The following is a 22,506-nucleotide window of genomic DNA, read 5'->3' on the forward strand; positions in this document are numbered from 1 at the left end:
CCAACTCCAGTGGGTGGGCCGTGAGCTTCTGTGCCAATCCCAGCAGCCAGCTCCCTCTCAGGGTCTCTGCAAGAGTCCCGCTCACTCTTTAGCTGTGGCCAGATCTGCCCCCGGATGGGTGGTCACCGGGCCTGCCTGCCAGGATGAAGGGGGCTCATGCGGGGCCTTCTCCATGCGTTAGACCCTCAGGCCAGCCCCTGCCAGGGGAGGAGCTCCAACGCCTCCATCCAACGGTACCCCCGCCCCGACCACGGCACTTGAGAACCACATCTGGCACACCGGCATGTGTGTTCGTCCTGAACTAAAATTCTTCAACATCAGTTGCTGAAATTTAAAAATCAGTCAATGTCACATGAAGAGCTGAAGTGAGGGAGTCAAGGTGCTGCTCTCCCCGCCCCCAGCCACGTCAGCGGTTATCTCAATGCACAGGGCAGATGGAAGGGCCAGGCTGCCTGCCCCAAGCCATATCCAGGTGAGCCCACTGGGGCCATTTCAGGCATGTGGAACTCATCAGGACAAATAGGCTAGAAGCCACTGAGTTGTGCAGGAGATGTGTCACCAAGGCAGCTTGATTTCTCCATGGGGGACACTGAGCATAGGGTTCCTCCCCAGATAGAGCTGGGCCAGCTGGGTGGGCTGTCCCCAGGTAGCCTCCTCCACCTCCACCACCTCCTCTACCCAGACTTTTGGGCTGGATGCAGGTGCAGGGTTACCTCTCCCCCCAAGCCCCAGAATATTCTATGCACGGAAGATGGGGGATGAAGTATTTGGAGGCAAGGGGGCACTATGGGGCAGAGACTGCTAGCTGCATATGGCAATATCTATTCTCCCTTTAGTCACAGAGTGCCTGGTTTTAGCCTGGCGCAGGGAGAACCAGAGCTGAAGCTGCCCTGCCTAGCCTCGGTGACAGTGAGGGGAGACCACACATCTAAATTCTGCCGACAAAATTTAAAAACACTATATGACAGACTTTCTTAAAGAAAACTAGCAGGTGGGGGCACCTGGGTGGCACAGAGGTTGGGCGTCTGCCTTCGGCTCGGGGCGTGATCCCGGCGTTATGGGATCGGGCCCCACATCAGGCTCCTCCACTGTGAGCCTGCTTCTTCCTCTCCCACTCCCCCTGCTTGTGTTCCCTCTCTCGCTGGCTGTCTCTCTCTGTCAAATAGATGAGTAAGGTCTTTAAAAAAAAAGAAAAAAAAAAAAAGAAAACTAGCAGGTGCTCTTGGCTCCTCTTCCCACCTTCCTCTATCTACTGCTTGGAACACAGGTGTGATGGCTGGACCTCTAGCTTCCATTTTGGATCATATGGTTGTGGGCCACACATTTGCAGTGAAGGAAAAATCCTAGCCACCATGTATCAGCTCTGATGGTTATTTCTGGTATACGAGAGAGAGAGAAACCTCTGTTTTCTTTAAACCACTATTATTTTGGGTTTTCTGTCATATGTGGCCAAATCGAATCCTAACTTATACCATCTGGTGATGGTGGGTTCACATTCTCGCACTGCAAGAGTTAGCTGGAGCGGAGAAACTGCACCCTTGGTTTACCATAGTCTTCTCTCATTCATTCAACCTCCTTGGTCCCTGTAGGTATTGAAATCCAAGGTCCCTGTGCAGGAGGCTATTTGTCAGAGAGAAACATTCTGCGGGCTGAGGAGCCCTCCAAGGTGACAGTCAGGACCCTCCCTGCTCCCTCTTGTCCCATCAAGGCAAGCACTTGGGCAGGCCCTGGTCCTGAGTGCTGGCTCTCCTACTGCCTGTAGGAAATAGATCCAAGCCCAGGCACACATACCTCTCGCTCCTGCCCTTTCCTTCCCTACTGGGATCCCACTTACTGCTGAGTCAGAACTTCCTCTTTCGGAGCCCCTGGCTCTGGAGGCTTCTCTTCTTCCAGAGCCTCACGTCAAAAATTATGCCCATCATCTCTCACAGCCATCTGAAATCTGCTTTCTTGAAGTCCAGGGAATGTGTGGGAGCAGGTGTGGCTTTGACACCCTCAGGCTCAGGGTCTCTGTTCACCAGCCAGGTCCTGCCTGTGGGTTGGAGCTAGGCACAACCGTACCTTCCCCAGTCAGTGGGAGGCTGAGTCCATACACAGTCCAACACTACCAATGGGAGCCTGCCCTTCCTTTTGTCCAGCTAAGGACCCAGGGGAGCCTTGATGAGGTCCTGTCTGTTCCTCCCTCCTCTTAGCCTCACCCTGACCTTCACTGGGGCATGCGGCAACTTCTCTCTCCCAGTGCACTAGCCTTGAGTAGGGCAGTCCGTAAGACTCTCCCTGGGCCTCTGCAACATGAGCTAGGCACACGATGCTAAGGCCACCCGTGCTGTTCCCTGCTCTGCCCACGTGATTTCTCCAGTTCATGAGAGGTGTCCATCTATCATCTCATGGAAGAGAGTCTCCAGTCTCCACCCATCCCCATCCTCCCACTTGCAAATCCTTCTCACAGCAAGCCTTCCACTCTGGGAGGGAGAATGACAAGTAAGCCAGCCCATCCTTGGGTCATCTTTTCCCCACTTTCTGCATGGAATGAGGGTTTGGAGAGCACCACATTTTCAGGACCCCTCTTGATCCCGATGGGGCCAGGATGACTCCTTATCTTCTGCATGGCCAGCATGACTCCTTATCTTCTGCATGGTCTCCTTATCTTCCGCATAGCCTCCTTTCCTGGAGTCTGATCAACTCCAAGGCTTTAGGCCATGCCCTGAGGAGCTACAGGTAAAGCAACCCAGTTGAAGCTCTGGGGAAACTCCCCTGCTCTCTGCTCCTCAAGGGAGGTGCAGCCACTGCGCTACCGTCTTCAACCTGAAATGATTTCTATTGCTCAAGAAGTTGAGTCTAAACATGGCCCTTTGGGCTCCATGGCTCACCATGCTGCCCTCTGAGGTCACCTCCCCTGAATCCACGACCTCATGCCTCTTGCCATTCTCTGGACACCTGGGCTCATTCATCTCTTCACCACAGCATAGGATGTCTCCTGGATAGAGGCCCTTCTCCTACTCTGCCTATCAAAGTTTCATGCATACCCCCCTTCCAAGCTCCCCAATCCTTTAACGGAACTGGCCCTATGCCTGGCCTGGGTGGAAGCAGCCCAGACAGAGCTCCTGCCTTCCAGAACTCCTCACACCCACAGCATGCCAGCTCCTTGCTCAGTGCAGACAAAGAATCTCTGCTCTGTCCACTAGTCTGGCCTCGTACAGCACCTAGGTCCAGGGCTGGACCAGTCCCCTCTATACCCATTGTCTCCTACCACACTGTGCATGACCCTACAGCACATGCCCTGCTGCTGACCTCAGACCTCCCCATGCTTCAAGCAGTCACTGCCAGTCCAGCCCCAGAAGCCCAATCTAGTCTCCTCCCCCATATCTGTGAGCTTGCAGAGGGCAGGGACTGGGTCCCCAGCCCAGGTGGGCACAGGAAAATGTCCATGGCTGGCAGTGGACTTAAGTGTACATGGACAGGTGAGTTTTTGAGATCTGTGTATGCAGTTAGAGAGGGAACCTAGAGAAGACCAGCTGGCTTGAAGGTCTGAAAACCATTACCTTTGGGGCTTGGAGTCTCGTGGGGATAGTGAGAGGTTGGGAGGGGATAGAGATAGGGAAGGGATTCCTTACCTTTTACAAGCCTCCCAGCCCTGCCCCTTTATGCTCTAATAGGAGTCCCTGCCAATGGCCCTGGTGCCTGGTCCTGCCCTGTGTGCTGTTCTGGGGGTTCCTTTCGAATCCCAGGTTGGCTGGTGACTTCAGAGCAGAAGAAGGCCTTGGCCAGGCTGGGGTCAGATTCAAATAGGCAGAGAGGAAGGAAGATGCATGTCAGGAGGGAGATAGCAGTGCTGGAAAATGTTCTGAGGGTTGGGGTGTAGACACCTAGGCTTGTGGGTGAAACTTGTAAGTGAGCAGACCAGGCTGCAGTTCACCCCAAGATTGTAGGTGAAGGCATGTAGGATTTAGGGGAGGTTGAAGAATGCAGTGAAGTGATGCTATTAGCTAACTTTTGTTGAGCACCTACTATGTGCCAGGCATAAATCTAAGTCCTCATATTGATGAACACGAGATAAGCATTTTTATCATCTCCATTCACAGAGGAGCTAAATGTCTTGCCTAAGGTCACCCAGTAAATTGAGGGAGCTAGACTTGATCCCAGGCATGCAACCCCAATGCCCAGGGTGGGAACAGATCAGCAGGGGCTGTGAATGGCAGGATCGGGAATGTGGGTTTCATCTAGCAACAACAAGGAGCCACCAAAGGATCTTGGGCAGGGGTTGATGTGGTCAGAGCAGAGTCTAGGACGTCTAGCAGCCTGGGGAGGGTGTGGGCCTAGAGGCCAGTTACGGACCATGGGCAGCTCCAGTGCTTTACATCTAGGCCTTGTTGGCCATGTCTCAGTGAGCTCTGAGAGCCCAGGCTGGGTATCTGCCTACACCAAAATTTCCTTGGAAACAGCCCCAAGGCCAGTATGGAGTGGGCAGGCCTGTCTAGCCAGGATGCTGGGGAGTAGGCCTAACACATCCTGGGGGAAGGAGAATGAACACTTGGCACAATCCTTCCCAGCTGGGCAACTCAAAGCTGACAGCAAACAAGGACGGCTCCCCAGCAATCAGTGCCCCCACCGCCTCCAGGCAGGAGAGAGGGACCCCTGAGGAGGGACTGAGCCCTCACCATTGCGGGCAGGTTGTGCAGGGCCCCAGAGCTCAGCGCCAACCAACGGTAACCAGGTCCTGGCTCATTAGACAGGGTGAAATGGGAGCAGGACAGCAGAGCTGGGATGCCAGGTGGCCTTGCAAATGAACTCCCTGCCTACGAGTAGCTGATCGGTCAAAGGCTGACAAGTTTATCGTGTAAGGCAGAAAATGAACTACACCCAAACTCATCCACCATGACTCTGGCCCCAGTGTAATGGAAACAGGGGGCGGTGGGCTGGAGGCACGCGGCAGGAGCCGTTTGTCTTGTGACATTCTCATCGAGCACATGGAGGCTCGTTTAATGCGGTAAATCAATCTTCCTCAAGGAGCCCCTGCTTAATGGTGAGAAGTCGGAGTTGAGTAATAGGAGGAGCTTGCTCTGCCACCCACGCCTGGGGAGTTGACAGCTTCGGTGATGTAGAAATTCCAGAGGCCACAAGGCCTTGGAGGACCCTGGAACTTCTGTTAGAGACTGAGAGCTTACAGACTGTGACTAAGGTGAGCGAAGATGGAAGGAACACAGCACCTCTGTCTCTGGAGAGCGGCAGAAATCAGGTGCTGCTCCCCAACACCTCTACCTGTGTGTGTGCGTGTGCGCGTGTGTGCGTGTGTGCACACACACAGAGCTCTGTCTTGGACACTTGCCTTCTCTGGTCTATCCCCTGGGAAGTTGGCTCAAGTCACATTCCTACTGTCCTGCCTCACATGGTCGAGGGAGATGGAGGCACTAGGCTCCTTTTCCGAGGCTTAGAGCTTTTAAACCTTTGTCAATCCCATCTGAGGATTTTTCTTCCCCAGATGAAGCCATTGTATCTCCTTTTGGGATGGAAATCTGCCATCACACATCCCATGTTCTTTTCTACTCTATGGCTTATGGAATAATCTTTATGCTCCCAGTCCCCAGAGGCTATGGAAATTTCAACAAAGGTATTTCTTACCCAGTGAAACCTGGCTCTTGCACATCAGTACGGCTTTTACTTGAGTTACAAAAGTCTCTTTAAAGAGTTCAAAAGGGAGGGACTTCTGCTTCCGGGAACATCAAGTGGGCTTTTCCTTATTCTTTCCACTAAAAATCCTGGGCACTATATTTAAAATGAACATAAGAAGACTCTGAAAGATGGAGAGAGAGGGGCTAGGGGCCTCAGGACCTAAGGAACGGCATGATGGTGAATTCCCTGGTGTTCTGGCTGAATTATGTCCCCTCCACCCTGAAATTCATATGTTGAAGCTTTAACCCTCAATATGACTGTATTTAAAAATGAGGCATTTAAAGAGGTAATTAAGGTTAAATGAGGTCATAAGGGTGGGGCTCTAAACCAATATGACCATTAGCCTTATAAGAAGAGGGAAAGACACCAGGGATGCATGTGCACAGAGAGGAGGCCACTGGAGGATGCAGTAAGATGCTGGTCATCTGCAAGCCACAGAGAAAGACCTCAGGAGAAACTAAGCCTGCCAACACCTTGACCTTGGACTTCTAGCTGCCAGAAGGGTGAGAAATCGATTTCTGTTGTTTGAGCCACTCAGTCTGTGGTATTTTGTTATGGTATCCCTAAGAAACGGATACACTGGATTTTCTGTTTTATGTAAAATTTCCCAGACTTGGAGCTCAAATAGCCAGTAACAAAAAACACAAACAAATGCAAACAAACAAACAAAAAAATCCAGCAAAAGCCTACTTTCTTTAGCCAAAGGACCAGGAAAGAGAAAGACTAGCAAGGCAGGAAACTTTTAGATAAGAACCTTCCTCCATTCCAGCCAAGGCAGAGTGGGGAGCCTAGACTTCCACCATAACCAGTCTGGCATGAAGCAGCTCGGCCTCTGAAGGTATCAGAGAAGGCATGGTCTCAGATGGAAGCTGCAGTAACCCTCTCCATTGGATGGCAGCCCCCACCACAACTGCTTCACAGACAGCATCAGTAGAGAACATGTGGGGACCCTGAATTCCCACTCTCACTACCAGTAATAAGGAGCACCCTCCCCCGGGGTGTCAATATAGGCTTCATGAGAAACCTGGCCTTCTACGTCCACCTGGCTATAAGAAGGCCGCACCCAGCCCTGCTCCTGCTGGAGTGGTGTCAGAAAGCCAGCTAAAACAGAAGGTTTAAATACCATCCAGAGTCTCTTCATAGAACACATCCAGGTTTCAACAGAAAATCACTTATCATATCAAGAACCAGGGAAATCTCAGCTTGAATGAAAAAAGACAACCCGTAGATGCCCAACACTGATATGACAGGAATGTTGGAATTATGTGACAAATATTTTTAAATTAATCATCATAAAACTGAAAAATCTGTGGGACAAAAGATCTAACAATCATGTCACTGGATCCCCAGAAAGAGAGGAAAAAGAGCAGAGCAGGAAAGTACTCAGAGAAATAATGGCCCAAACTTCCTAAATTTGGCAAAAGACATAAACCTAAAGATTCAAAATTCAGTTAATTCCACACAGGATAAATTCAAAGAAATCCACACCAAGACATTATCATAGCCAAATTCTGAAAACTAAAGGCGAAGAAAAAAATCTTGAAAGGAGAGAGAGAGAAATGATGCTTTATCTATAGGGGGGAAAACAATTCAGATTATGATGTATTTCTCATCAGAAACCACGAAGGCTGGTAGGAAGTGGCACAACCTTTTTCAAATGCTGAAAGAAAAGGACTGTCGATCCAGAATTCTAGATCTAGCAAAAATATCCTTCAGGAAGAAAAGGGAAATCAAGACATTCTTAAATGAGGAAACACTAAGAGAATTTGTCCACAGCAGACCTTCCCTAAAAGAAAAGCTAAAGGAATTTCCCCCTCAAAAAAAGGAAGTTATATAAAGAAAGGAACATTGAAACGTCAAGAAGGAGAATAGAAAGAGTAAATATTTCAGTAAATAAATTTTCATTCTCTTTTTGAGTTTTTAAAAATGATGTTTCACTGTTGAAGTAAAATTATAACACTGCCTGATGTGGCTCTAATTTATAATAGAGGAAATAATTAAGACAGTTGTATTATGACTATGAGAGAGTAAAGGGATGTAAAGGGTGGTAAACTTTCTACATTTCACTAGAACTGGCAAAATTGCAACAATGATATAGACAGTGATAAATCGTATATATATAGTAAGACCTATAAAACCACTACAGAAGCTACACACAGATACACTAAAAACATTACGACACATCAAAATGGAATTCTAAAAAATGTTCAGGTAACCTATAGGAAGGCAGGAAAAAGAAAGCAAGAATTGAAAAACAGAGGTGACAAAAAACAAAATGGCAGCATGAAATCCCAGCATATCGATAATTTCAGTGATAGAAATTGACAAAGCAGATTTTAAAAAAAAATCCTAGTTATATTCTATCTAAAAGAAACTCACATCAAATGTAATGATATAGATTGGTTGAAAGTAAAAGAAAGGTAAAAGATATATCAAGGAAATATTAATCAAAAGAAAGCAGGGGTTGCCTTATTAATATCAGATTAAGTAAGCTTCAGAGCAAAGAAAATTACCAGAGACACTGAAGGGCATTACATAAAACAAAATGGTCAGTCTGCTAGGAAGACATAGCAATCCTAAGTGTGTAGGTAACAAACATACCACAAAGTTTATGAAGAAAAAACTGACAGAACTGAAGGGAGAAGAGACGAATCTACAATTATACTTGGGGACTTAAACACTCCTTTCTTGATAAGTGATAGAACAACTAGACAGAAAGTCAGCAAGGCTATAGAAAATACCATCAATCAATCTAATTGACATTTGTAGAACACTCCACCCAACAGCAGAATGCACACTCTTTTCAAATGCCCACGGAATATATATACCAAAGTAGACGATATCCTAGGCTATAAAACACCCTCAAATGAATTGAAAAGAATTGAAATCATACAAAACGTATTTTCAGACATACAAAATCTAAGTAAAAATAAAAAACAAGAAAAGTTCCAAACATTTGGAAACCAAATAATACTCTTCCAAATAACCCATGGATGAAAGAGAAAGTCTTAAGGGAAATTAAGAAAAAAACATTGCAATGAGTGAAAATAAAAATACACCTTATCCAGATTTGTGAGTCACAGCTAAAGCACTGTTGAAAAGGAAATGTATAGCACAAATGCTGACATAGATAAGAAGAAAAGTCTAGAACGAATTCTATAAGCTCTTACCTGAAGAACCTTTGAGAAGAGCAGAATAAATTAAAAGCAGTCAGAGGCAGGAAATAACAAGAATCAGAGACCAAGAGAATTGAAAACAAAACAATAAAAACAATGAAAAGAAATCTAGCTCCTTTAGAAGATAATCAAATCTCTAGCAAGATTGTGAGAAAGAGAGAGAGAGAGAGAGAACACTATCAGGGATGAAATAGGGATAGCACTACAGACCCTGAAGACATCAAAAGGATTATAAAGAAATACTATGAACAACTCTACAGACTTAAATTTGACAACTGAGATGAAATGGAGCGATCTCTTGAATAGTATAAACTACCGCAATGCACCATATATAAAAGAAATAATTTGGATAGCCCTATAACTATTAGGAAAATTGAATTTAGAAGTTTTAAACTCTGGAAAAAGAAGTCTCTAGGCCCAGAAGTTTTCACTGGACAATTGTACCAAATATTTAAGGAAGGATTAAAACCCATCTATACAATTTCTTCCAGATAATGTAAGACGAAAGAACACTTCCCAATTCATTTTATGAATCAAGTGTTACCCTTATACCAAAACAAGATGAAAACAGTACAAAGAAGAAAAAAAGCCACAACACCCAACCAACTACAGACCAATAATCCTCATGAATAGAGATACAAAAATATTGAACAATATATAAGCAAATAGAATTAAGCAACATACAAAAAGATTACATACAGAAGTGGGGCTTATTACAGGAATTCAAGGCTGAAAGAAAGAAAGAAAAGAAAGAAAAGAAAAGAAAAGAAAAGAAAAGAAAAGAAAAGAAAAGAAAGAAAGGAAGAAAGAAAGAAAGAAAAGAAAGAAAAGGAGAGAAAGAAAAAAAGCCTGGCTATAAATCCTCATACCTTATAAAAAAATTTAATTCAAAATGAATCATAAACTTGAATGTACCAATGTAATATCAACTTTTAGAAAATATATCAGAGAAAATCTTTAGGATCTAAGGCTAGGCAAAGAATTCTTAGACTTGACACCAAATGCACGATCCAGTAATGGAAAAAATAGACAAATTGGACTTCATCAAAACTGGAAACAATTGTTCAGTGAAACACCATGTTAAGATGAAACCGTAAGTTACAGATTGGGAGAAAATATAGAACCACAGAGCCAAGAAAGGGCTACTAAAGAATATATAAACAGCTCTCAGAATTCATAGTAAAAACAAACAAACAAACAAAAAAAAACCCAAACCCAAACCATCTAATTAGAAAATGAGCAAAAGACAGGAAATGACATTTCACAAAAGAGGATATAAAGATGGCAAATTAGCATATGAAAAGATACTCAACATCATTAGTCACTAGATAAATGTAAATTAAAGCTATAATAAGATATCACTACACACCAATTAGAAAGGCTAAAGTAAAAGATAGTGACAACACAAATGCTAACCAGGATGCGGAGAAACTGGATCGCTCAGACACTGCTGATGGGAATGTAAAGGGGTACAGCCAATCTGGAAAACAGTTTAGGAGTTTCTTTAAAAGCTAAACATGCAGATATCAATTTTATTCCTGGAATTTTTCCTAAAATGAGAACTTACGATCACACACAAACATATATATATAATGTTCATAGTAGCTTTATTTGTAATAGCCAAGAAGTAGGACCACTCAGGTGTCCATCAATGGATGAATGATATCACCCATTGTGATCCATCCATAGAAGGAATAAATAAAAAAGAATGAACTATTGACATGTGGGACAATGTGGATGAATCTCCAGAGAAGTGTGTCAAGTGAAAAAAGAAAAAAGCCAGTCTCAGAAGGTTACTACTGTATGATTCCATTTATGTAACATTCTTAAAGCAATAACATTATAGAAACGAAGACAGATTCCTGGTTGCCAGGGGTTAGGGCGGGATAGGGTTGGAAGGGTGTAGCTATAAAAGGCAACAGGAGGGATCCTTGCAGGGATGGGAACGTTCTGTATCCTGATCGGATCAGTGTCAATATTGCTGTGATACTGGACTAGAGTTTTATAAGAGGTTAGCACTCGGAGGAAAAGGGTCCAGGTGAGATTATTTCTTGTAAGTGCACGTGCATCTACAATTATCCCCAAAATAAGTTTAATAATTAAAAAAAAACCCTTCAAGAACCAAGCATTGCTCTTTCTTCTGGGTTTGAAACACCCTGCCCACAAAGGCAGATTTAAAGAGCTATCATACTTCTAGAATTAGGGGAGGGGTAGTGAGTGGAGAAGGGCAGGAGATTAAAAAAAAACCCTCCCACTCACTTTGTACCCCAAATATCATAACATGGAGAGAGAGGGCCACTGGGGAGAAATGAAAGAGAAGAGTGTGCACGCTCAGAGCACGGGGCATGTGGGGCGCCCAGGGGGATAAAGGAGCAGCTCAGAGTGAATAAGGGCTAGGGTTCCAAGGCGAGGAGTACAGGCCATTCAGTCTGAGGCCACGGGTCACCGTCACTGATGGGACAGACACTCAACAGGTGCCCATTTGCAGTTCACCAGATTTTTCCAGATAGGTTGCGTGCCTCGGACAAACCATCCCCACAGTATTTCCCCAAATCTAATTAAGACTAATCATTTAGCGAACAGCCTCTGTGCGCCAGGCACCAGACCACCTGCTTTGCGGCCCCTCCGCACCCCCTCGGTCCTAGCCACAGGGCAGGGCCGCCACCTCCAGGTCCTAGCCTCGGAGGCCAGCTCCAGGGCGCAGCAAGGAGGGCCGGGTCAAGCCCAGGTCTCAAGGCCACGAGCCTCTCCCTGTCTGGATGCCCTCAAACACAGGAGTCTTCAGGCTTCCACTCCGGGAGGGAGACAATGGCCCCAGGAAAGCCTCCCACCCTCCCAGCCCCGAGGGAAGAAAAGAGCATTCAGCCTCGGGAGCCCGGGAGGTATTTCTGGGCCAATTAAATCAGAGAGGCTGTTATTGCTAATGTGTAATTGGTTTTAAAATCAGCAGACTTGCCTATCTCTGGATGACAATACTTAAGTAGCAAAATGCCCATCCTGAGCGGTTCTTGTAAACCATGACCGAGGCCTTCTCCTGACGCAGCCGCCTTCTGTCAGTTCCCTCCTTGAAAGCAGTGGCTCAGCTCTAATTGGTTGCTGGGGATAAATATTTACGGTGCTGTGTAAACAGAAGCATCTGCCCGAAGTCTGCTTGCAGGATTTCCACGCAGCACCCAGGAAAGCCAGCGGGCTCCAGGGTGGGGGGCGGGCTCTCTGAGCTGGCTATCCTTTTCCTACAAATTGACAAGCACTGTAGTCTTCCAGACTCAGGGCCGAATAGCTAATTAAATTTCCAGACCAGGATAACAGTGTTGGTCCTCCTGGGTTCAGGAAGGCCACAGCTTCGAGGCTCTAGGAGGGCGGTCCTGCGAGGTTATGAGCGCCCTTCCTGAGGCCTCCATTCCCACCCTGCCTGCCAGGCCCTGAGGATCTGAGGCTCGGGAGACAGATGCCCTGATTCTACCGCTGACCACCTCTAAGGCCAAAGACCAGCTCAACCTGTTGCAGACACAGGCTCCTATGTTCTGTGGGGATGAAATCCCCACCTCACAGGCTATACTGAAGATTCAAAGCAACAAGGGACAGAAAGGACCCAGGATAAGGCCCGCATCACGGGGGACCTCTATGCCCAGAAGCTGCTGATATCTGCTTAAGTTGGTCCCAACCTGGACTGCAAGTGAAGGTGCTTTAAAAATACAGTTTCTTGGCCTCATTCCTGTCCCACTGGAAAATCCCTGGGACCCCAGACTCTTTATTTTAAGGGGCTCTCTAGATGATTCCAATGTTGTCAGCCAGCCCCCATCACACCCGCCGCAACACACCTGGGCTTAGCCTCATATTGTGCTTGGCACAGGAAGCCCTCCTAAGCTATGACAGGCACAGGGGTGAGGTCCCCAAATTCCCTCAGGACTCCTGTTAGGGACTCCTTTGGTTTTATCCTGTCCACTCTTGTCCTAACAATTCTGCTTATTCTGATCTCCCCAGGCTTCTGGGGGGACAGTGATGGTCCTGCCAAGTTTCTTGGCTCTTGGACCCCCAAGAGTCTCTTCTGTGTTGGCTGTGGATGGTTAGGCTGTGGATAGAGATGACGATACCCTCACTTGTCCCGCACCACATTCTCAGAGAGTTCTGTGTGAGCAGTGCTGTGTGAGGGGCTAGGGGGTGTGGGGACACTGGGTGCAGAGGGGGAGCCTGGGCTTTATGGCAGACAGCTGGCTCCACTGTTCTCTGGGCTCCACCCTCTCAATGTCACAGCAGAGGGTCAGGCTGGGGAGCCTGTGGGCTGACAGAGGGAGCTGTTTTGGTTGGGGAGCAGAGTGAAGGATCAGAGACTGTCTCTCAAGGAGAGAGGGTTGATAAAATCAATTGTCCCGCCGGTTCTCAACGGACCCTATGAGAATTCAGATTTTGTCTGAGCTCAGGTGCCTCGGTCCAGACCTCCCCAAGACAACAGGAGCTCAGCTTGGTCGAAGCCTCCTGCTGGACAACACGTGCATGGGCCAGTCAGACCCCTACCCCAGGCCCTACAACCACACCTGGAACCAGCAGAATACCGTCCCAGATGCTGAGGATTTGGGAGCATTGTTTGCAATGGTGACCACCATCCCTGGGTCTCTGGCTGGCACTCCCATGCTCTGCTGCTCCAGTGTCCCCTGCATGGACTCATCCCTCACCTCTCACCTTTCCCCCTTCCCGAACCCTTCATGACGTCTGAGTCGTGATGGCAGGTCCTCTTGCACTGTTAATCTCTTCTGAGAGTGTTCTGTTCACTTTCTGCCTCAACAGGAGAGTGGCCCCCCTGAGGGACACACTTCCTGCGCCCTCTCCAAGAGACTATTTTCCTTCACACTCATGCACCCCAGGGCCAGGTAGGGTAGGTGGTATTCTCCCTGTTCCTGCACCTGCGCGGCTCCTCCCTGCTTTCCCTTGGGAGCCGCAGCTATTAGACTTCTACCTTCCCACCCCCATCGTCATTGTCCCCCCTGTTGCTGCATTCCCCTGCTGTCCTCACAACTCCCCATCATGCAGATCTGGGCTCCCGGTTTGCCGTCTTTCTCCCCATTACCACTGCAGCCATCATTCCTGCAGCCTCAACGTCTGCGTGGAAGACCCAGCCCATAGGCACGCTCCTCTCTCAGACCCTCGATCTCCCACCTTTGACAGTCCAACCTCAGCCTCCACTCCCACAGTCATCACTACCAGAACTCATCACTACCAGGAACTGACCCCCTTGGAAGTCTCAGATTCAAGCCTCCCATAGTCTGAGCACACTCCTGACTTTCTGATTCACGCACTCTGTTATCTCTGCTCTGCAACACGCTTCATCTCATTGACTCCTCAGAACCATCAACCCCACTACCTATTTCTCCTATCCATCGTCCACCTCCCTCTTTCACTTCCCTCCTGTCATGGGCTGAATTGTGTCCTCTCAAAGTCCCCAAGTTGAAGTCCTAACCCCCCCAATTCCTCAGAATAGGACTGTACTCGGAGATGGGGTCTTTATTGAGGTAATTAAAGTAAAATGAGGTCCTAACCCAACATAACTGGTGTCCTTGTAAGAAGAGATTAGGACACACACATGCACAGATGGGAGACCATGGGAAGACACAGGGAGAAGACGGCCATCTACAAGCCAGGCAGAGAGGCCCCAGAAGAAACCAACTGTGTGCACGCCTCGATCTCAGACTTCTAGCCTTCAGAACTGTGAGACAATACATTTCTGCTGTTTAAGCCACTCAGTCTGTGGCACTTTGTTATGGCGGCCCAAGCAGACTACTACACCTCCTCACTCACTTCAGATTCCAACGTTATAACCATTCCCTTGCCATGCCTTCCCCCTCTCGCCCTCAGTTATATTCTCCAACCCAAGGCTCAACCTGGTGACCCGCCTTCTCTTTGCCTGAACCTGAGGCAAAAAATGGCAAAACAATGCTAATTAATTTCTCCTAAAATGTATGGCCCCCAAACCCTTAAATATAAGCTCAACAGAGTCCATAAATCTCATCACGTGTTCCAAGAGGCTATTTCATGTGTTCTCTTTTGTATCTAGAATCCCACTTTCACCTCTCAGCTCATGCCCATGGCTCTGCTGATCTGAGACCAGAAGCCACTAGTCAGGACCCTCCTCACGTTCCCACCACCACGACTGCAGGCCCAGGTTTCAGTTTTCCCTGTACCAACCAAAGGCCTCTTATTCTCTGGATTCCATTTCCTTTTGCCTTTGCAAGAATCCCATGCCTCCATTCGTCTCCTCTGTCTTCACTAATAATTTCTCTCATTGGAGTACTTCCAAATACTTGTCTGCATACAACCACGCTCTTGCCACTCCTACTAAACACACTTCCCTTGACTCCCATCTTCTCCCAGCAACTGCCCCATTTTTCTGCTCTTTTAATACCAAAATACCTGAAAAGAGTCATCCACGCTTAACTGATTCTACTCATTGACAGTCTCATCAACAATTTCTCCTGCTGTTGGATCGCACCCATTAGCATACAACCATTCATTCTTCCTACTCCCCAGTCTGATCTTGGTGAAGGTCACTGATGACTTAGGGTGGCCAAGCTCTGAGTCTCCTCTCTGCCCAGTTCTTCCTTGAGCTCTCAGCAGCATTCCAAGTGGTTGGCCGCTTCCTCTTTCCCTTTGGATCTTCATGAATCATCTCCTGGTTTGCTCTTGACTTCACAGGCTGCTCTTTCTCAATCCCCTTTGCATCTTTCTCTACCTGACCTCCGAAGACCCCTTCTGCTGTTTCTAGATGATCTCACCCAGGTCCATGACTTTAAATATCACTTCTGTGCCGATGGCTCTCAAATTTATGTCTCCATACTGACCTCTCTCTTGAGCTCCAGACACATAGATCTAATTTGACATCTCCACTGAGATGACTCAAGGCATCTCAAACCTGACATACTTAGAAAGGACTTCATCCTGCAGCCACTTCACCAGCCTGGTTCCCGTCACAGTGAATGCTACCACGATCCAGGTTGCTTGAATAAAAAAATCTAGGGATCTTTCTCACTTTTCTTTTCTCCCTTGTCACCTCTCCTTTGCAATCTACCTGGACCCCGCCCATGTCTTTCATCTTTATTCTCCACTGTAGTCCAAGTTGCTGTGATTTTTCACATCTATACTGAAATCCTTTCCGAAAGGGGTTTCCCTTCTGTGGTCAGGGGCTGTTCCGGGGAGGAGGGCTCTGTGAAAGACTGGTTTGCTGCTGTGTAGATGACACAGTCAGTGCCACCCAGAATAATCAGATCTCTGAAGGGAAGGCGCGTGGGCCCCTCCTCTCTGTCACGCTTCCCTCAGAAACAGCACTTCCATTCAGAAAGCCAGATCAAGTGCCATTAACAAATTAATTCCGATTAGCACAGCCCAAGCACTTAAACCTCAAGGCAATCCCTGTCAGTCCTGCAGGGAAAGAGCTTGGCCTGCTAATAAAGTGGAAACTGTATTGCGAGCAGAGGCGATTGTCTGATGCCTGTCTCTGTCCCTGGAGGGGAGAGGAGTGGGATTTGATTACACCCTGGTCTCCTGAGGGAATTAACTCACTTTCCAATGATAAGTTATTCATTCCGCTACTTGGTGGTTAGGTCGGTGAGGGCAGGGTTAGCTCTCACACCTTCCCGTGGCCTGTGTAGCCCCTGATTCAGGACTGAACATTCCGCAGGTGCCCCATGACTGAATGAAAAAATAATTAACTGGTAGGTAGGCTGTAAGTCTGGGGCCTACTATCATGAGTAACCCTCTGTTCTTTTATTTAACAAATACTGCTAGGGCCCCACTGTGTTTGGCAGATTAAAAAGTTAATCCAAACAGATAAAGCCCCTACTCTCCTAGAATTTAGAGACTAGGAAAGGGAGGCCGATAATCGGCATGCATAAACAAATGAGAAGCTGGCTTCAGAGAGTGAGTATATGACAACAGAATGCCGTTAGTATAAGACAACAGAACAAGGTGACAGAGTGTGCTGAGTGGGGGATGTTCTAGGGGGCCTGAGGCAGTGACACCTGAGCTGAGCTCTGGATGGTGCCAGGAGCCAGTTAATCCTGGGGAGAAAACTTTCTAGGGAGAGGGACCAGAAAATGCAAGTGCGTGTTGCCAGAAAACCAGGCCCCACCACCTTTTCATTCTCTCAATACATGCAGCATGGCCATTTTTGCCTGCTGGTTTCTCTCCGTGTGGAACCAGGCAGGGCAGGCGTGCCCCTGCTGGCCAGCTGGCTTTCCCCACAGACTGCCTGCCTGCCTGGACGCTATCCCTACCTCCTGCCCTTCTTGCTCATGTCTCAGAGTTTTGCACAATTCCCACCTCTTCCAATGAAGCTTTTCAAAAACCTCCCAAACGGAAGGGCTCCTTCCTCTTGCTGAAGTCCTGGACCGCTGGTTTGGTACCTGCTGTCTCTACCGCTTTACATGGCTGGATGCTGCATTTCTGTGTATTAAATCTGTCCTCGCCCCATGCCTTCCCTTCCCCTGTCCACTGGGCTGCTCAGGGACAATGGCTTCATCCTCTCTGCCTCTTACACTTGCCAGGCCTAGCCCAGCTCCTCAGGTGACAGACACTCAGGGAGTCTGAATGGACACCTGGCCGAATGAGAGCCCAGGACGCAGATGGAAGTCCATGGAAGCCTTGCCTCTTACCCTGGAATCTCTAATGTAGGCAAGAAAGGAAAACACTCCATCCAACTCCTGGGAATAGGACTGGCTTTGGATTTGAAAATGAGTTTCCAGAAGGATGATTTAAAAATTTTAAGACTATTACCAGCTTTCTTGTGGGAATGCTTAGAAACTTTCATAAGAGCAGCGGCCAGCCAGAAGGATAGGTCAGCCTGAAGATGAAAAGCTCTAGGACCGAGAAATCACGTGAAGGGGGCAGTGACCCACCCTCCCAGAGCTGGGCTCTATCCCATATCTCCATGTGACAGCTCTCCCAAGGACTCAGACCACTCAAGTGGGTACCATCCCTGCCCACCACTAAAGCACAACTGCTTAATTGTAGCCAGCCTTCCCCCAGCTCAAAACCTTCCCTCCCTCAATATTCCCAGATATCCCAGGATTCCAGTGCTCGTCAGCCTCATCCAGGAAGCTAGAATATTGCCGGATGAAATATGAAAGTACAAAAGTTGCTGTCGGCTTCCAGGTGCCTCAGCCGACTTGCTGTCGGGGCCTGAGTTGGAGGGAGGCCTGAGCTCCCCATGCTATGGCAAATGGGGATGAGGCATGGTGCCCGACCCTGGAGGAAGGAAAGCCAATGGGCATGAGGATGAGATGAGCGTGGAGACGCGCTGGGCACTGCTGCTAACCTTTCACGAGGACTGTCCTGGCCTCAGCCCACTCGCTCCTCCCTTCTGACGTCAGCAGGCCGATTGGAGGCAAGCGTTCATCCTCGTTGGAAGCCATTTTGACTATCTTTCTCAACTGAGTGAACAGATCCCCCTCACTGAGACGGCGGAAATTAATGACAACATCCAAGACAAAGAACTGTGGGGGAAACAGGTCAAACACGTCACTCATGGCAGCCCGCCCAAGGCGAAGAGCCTTCACTGAGACTTCCCATGTGAGCACAGAGCGGGGATACTCAGGCCCAGGGATCTGAACGTATGTGATGGCTCTGAACAGTCACAAGTTGGGGACCTACCCGATGTTGTCAACTGTGCTGTACTCCAAGCTTCCCCAAATCAAAGAAGGCCAGATTAAACTTAGCTAAAATAAAACTTGCTTCTCTGGTTTCACTTCTTGTGATACAACTGCTATTGGAGGCCGGTGTCTGTGCAAACTGAAAATGTGCAGACCTTATGATTCAGCAATTAGTCTTCTAAATGCACACTTTAGCCCAAGGCTTGGAGAAACATATGCTCTCGTGCCCAGAAGATATGTGAAGGCGTGTGCATAGAAGCCGTATTTGTAATAGCAACACGGTAGAGAGAGCTCAGTGTTTTCCAGTCGGGGAACAGCTACGTTAAATGTACTGTATTCGTCTAATGCACATCGACCCCGTAGTTAATAGGAACGAACTCGCTCTAGATACGGCTACGGGGACAGATCTCAAACACAATGTGAGTGGAGAAAAAAAGGCAAGTCAGCAAATAGCATGCAGAGGAAGATTAAAATGGAAAACAACATGCAAAATGCTCTGTCCCTGTGTGTGCACATATACATGGGTACGTGCGTGTGTTCGACGTGAGGCCTGTGAGCTATCATTTGGTAGCTTTGAAGCTAGAGTCTTGGGCTTCGTGAAAGGTCTTATTCCTAGCCCCAAGTCAAGATCCTCTTCTGCTGGTTGATACGAGTCCCTGGTCTCATGCTCTGAGCAGCATTCCCATGGCCTGGTCCAGAGCAGGAGCCCTGACAGCATTTCGGGAATGGATGAATACTGCAGCATGTGGGGGCTGGGAAATGCTGAGTTCGACTTTGTAATCAAGATGGAGAAAAGTTCTTGTTTGTGGCCAGACTGTCAGGTGGGCTTCTGGTGGGAACGGCCCACCTAGGATGGCAGACTTTCACTGAGGTCCTATCTTAGACGGCAAATGTCAGGTGAACTCAAGAAGAAAACAGTGTAGCACAAATGGCAGGGGAATTTCTAGAAGCTGTCAAACTTGGGTTTTGCAAAAAAAACAAAAAACAAAACAAAAAAAACCCCAAAAAAGCAACCCCCCAAAAAACTAACACCACCAAACAAAAACCCCACCAAATCCCAAAAACCAAACCAAAACCAAAACAAAGAAAAAAAAGCCCCAAGACAGCTCTTTGTCAGATGAAATAATTAGGAGGGGGCTCACTATATAGCCTAGTGTGGGCACGGGTAAGGGGTCAGGAGCCCTCACACTCAGCCTGTCCCCTGGGTCCCCATGGACCCCGGTAGGCTCCCGGAAGCCAGCGTGAAGTCCTGAGCTGCAGGAGGTGGGGTGTGAGCAGGGGGCACTGGCCAGGCCTGCGGGGCCTTCTCAGCCTTGGGCAGGCCACTCAGCTCGTCCAAGGCCTCATGTCCTCTTCGGTCAGATGGGGATTCCGAGCCCCTCTGCAAGTCACTAGAATCAGGTGGGATGAACGCATGTAAGTGCCGAGCCTACGGCCTGGACATGGGGATTCGGACAGTCAGTCTGTCCAGCTGTCCCTCCGTCTGTGTGTGCAGGAAGGCCGCCACCTGGGTGATTCATGAGGGGCTACTGAGGCCATGCTGCATCTCATGATTGGCCCACCGTCCACCCGGAGCAGCTGACCTGGCTGGTCAGGGCCAAAATGGGAGCGCACGGAAGTTATTCTCAATTGACGACTCCCCTCGTTCTTAAAACCCAACTCACGGGAGAGCAATGGTCCTGACAAGCAGTCGAGAGACCTCGCTGTGTCCTAGCTCACCGCGTGCCTCCGGAGGAGACCAAACATCCTCGGTGAAATAGGAACAGACACGTACTCACGCTCCCTGCCCAAGCCGGAGAGGCTGCAGGGGAGAGGGGCCACTTACCTGGTTGCAGCAGGCCACGATGACGTGCTCTGGCTCGGGCATGACACTGCTCTTCTGCGCCACCAGGGTGTCCTGGGTGTGGCCGGGGAGCCGGTAGGAGGAGAAGAGCCCATAGTACTGCTTCATACAGAGCGGCTGCCCCGACAGCTGGCCCTTGGCACAGTCGGTAGGGATGGAGTGGCTGGAGAGCGGGGAGGGAGGCAAGGGATCGGAATTGGTTCCACTTGACTGGAAAACCCAGAATGGCATTAGGATGGCTGTCAAAGAGCTGGATTCCCCACTCTTTGAAGTAGTGAAGTGCCCTATTTCCGTGGCCCATGGAGGGACCCTCGGGGATTTCTCAAGCCTCTGATAGTCTCCCTCACCTCTGCCTTGGGCACTACCCATACAGAATTTGTGTTTTAGCCCTCGTGCCATCGCTTGTGCGATCTTTGTTTGGCATGCATTCACCCCACTACTGTGCTCAACGAATGTGTCCAGAAAACTCCTTCCACCTTCCAAGAGCCTATCCTTCCATCACCTCTTCCAGAAGCCTTCTCTGAGTTCAAGGCACAAAGTTCTCCTTCTCCTGTGGTCTCAGCACATCTTGTGTCCCTCTTTACTCTCTCCCTTGCCTTCTCCTCTGCCACTTTCTCCCCCTCCTCCTCCCCTCCTCCCTCTATCTCTCTCCTTCCGTCCTCCATCCCGCTCTCCCCTCTCCTTCTTTCTCTGTCTCCCCTTCCCTCAATCTTTACTTCCTTCCTCCCTCGCTCCTCCACTTCCTTCCCCTCCTCCTCTTTCTTCTCTCTCCTTCTCTTTCCTTTTTCCTTCATCCATCCCTCTCTCCCTCTCCTCCTCCTCCTCTCTCTGTCTCTCCACCCTCCCTCCTTCCCTCCTCCCTTTCACTGAGCTCTCCTCTGTGCCAGGCACCTTTCTGGGATCCGGGGTTATAGTGGCAAACAGAACATAAGTGTCCTGTTCTAATGGGGCCCAGGTGGTGGGATGTGTACGTGCAGCATAGACAAGCAACAAGCTGATACCTGGGAGGGTTTCGGGTGGTAAGACAGGGTGACAGGGACCAGCCGTGTGAGCTGAGCCCTGAGGGTAAGAGGCAGCCCTGAGATTAGTTGGGGCAGAGGGAGGGTAGGGTGTCCCGCGGCCCTACTTCTCAAGGTGTGGGTGCCCCACTGAACTGTGGGAATCAGAGGGAGCTCTCAGAAAATTTTATGGCACTTTGACAGCAGAATTTTATGTCTGTCCAGTCTAAAATAAAAATAAAATACGTGGTTGTGTCTTTTTTACCTTGGTACCATTTTTCTGTGAATTCATTTTTGTAGTGTTTGACATTTTATAAAATTAAAAAATACGTTGGTCCTTCACCACAGATCATTTGAGGAACACCTGTCCAAGCTGGAGAGGAAACGAGTGAGGTTGAAGCCAGCTACACTGGCTCAGTGTGGGGAGACCATTCCCCTCGGCTGGCAGCTAGCAAGGCTGAACCCACCATCACCTCGCTCCCATGACTCCTTCTCTGTCTTCTCGGGCATTTCTTAAATTCCTGATGCACATAACAGTGTGTGTGCGTGGGGGGGGGGTGCATTTTAAAGAGCTCAAGGAAGGACAGTGCTCACCCTAGGAAAAGGACCCATTAATGGTCGGGGCAGCTGGGGTAAAAGTTATCCTGATGCTGGAGGAGTTGGGCCGGGGGGTGGGGGGGCTGGAGGGTCGGGGGTGGTAGCCCACCTGCTCTCTGACAGAAGCCGGGAGCACAGAGCTGAAAAAAGACAAGGTCTCTGCCCTCTGGAATCTCCTTGGCTAGTGTGGCAGGGAGACAGATGCCTCAACAGGCTGTGCCAAATCAGGGCACTCCCCTCCCCAGGCTGGCCCCCCTACCTGTCCAGCAGGCTCTTGTAGTGGAGCACCCCGGAGATGAGGTTGGCTGCAAACCTGCAGAGAGAGATCAGGCCTGAGTTCTCCTCTGAGGGGCCCGGGCTCCTTCCCTCTCTCCAACCTTCCTCTCCCTCTCTCACCTCCCAAGCTCAATAAGCACCACCCCCACCACTGCCACCGTCATGTCATGCTGCCAGTCCTTCACAAGCCTTGGATTAAAATGGTCCTGTAGAGATAACTGAGAGGAGAGGACACTGGAAGGTGAATGGGGAAGAGGACGGAGAGGAAGCTGGAAGAGGCCGCAGAACAGGCAGGAGAAGGCTGGATG

General features: G+C 48.8%; 1 protein-coding gene across 1 annotated transcript in view; it reads right to left on the bottom strand.

Moving 5' to 3' along the window:
* CHAT (choline O-acetyltransferase) overlaps window positions 1–22,506 on the bottom strand; it is a 43,590-nt gene that overhangs the window by 16,614 nt on the left and 4,470 nt on the right. Inside the window, exons 4-6 of the mRNA XM_040623771.1 lie at window positions 22,182–22,235; window positions 20,310–20,490; window positions 18,151–18,328 (exon numbers count right to left, since the gene is read on the bottom strand). Of these exons, the coding sequence (XP_040479705.1) occupies window positions 18,151–18,328; window positions 20,310–20,490; window positions 22,182–22,235 (413 nt within the window). The remainder of the gene's footprint in view (window positions 1–18,150; window positions 18,329–20,309; window positions 20,491–22,181; window positions 22,236–22,506) is intronic.

This window comes from Ursus maritimus, unplaced genomic scaffold, assembly GCF_017311325.1.
Source record: "Ursus maritimus isolate PB19 unplaced genomic scaffold, ASM1731132v1 scaffold_7, whole genome shotgun sequence".
Taxonomy (NCBI): Eukaryota; Metazoa; Chordata; class Mammalia; order Carnivora; family Ursidae; genus Ursus; species Ursus maritimus.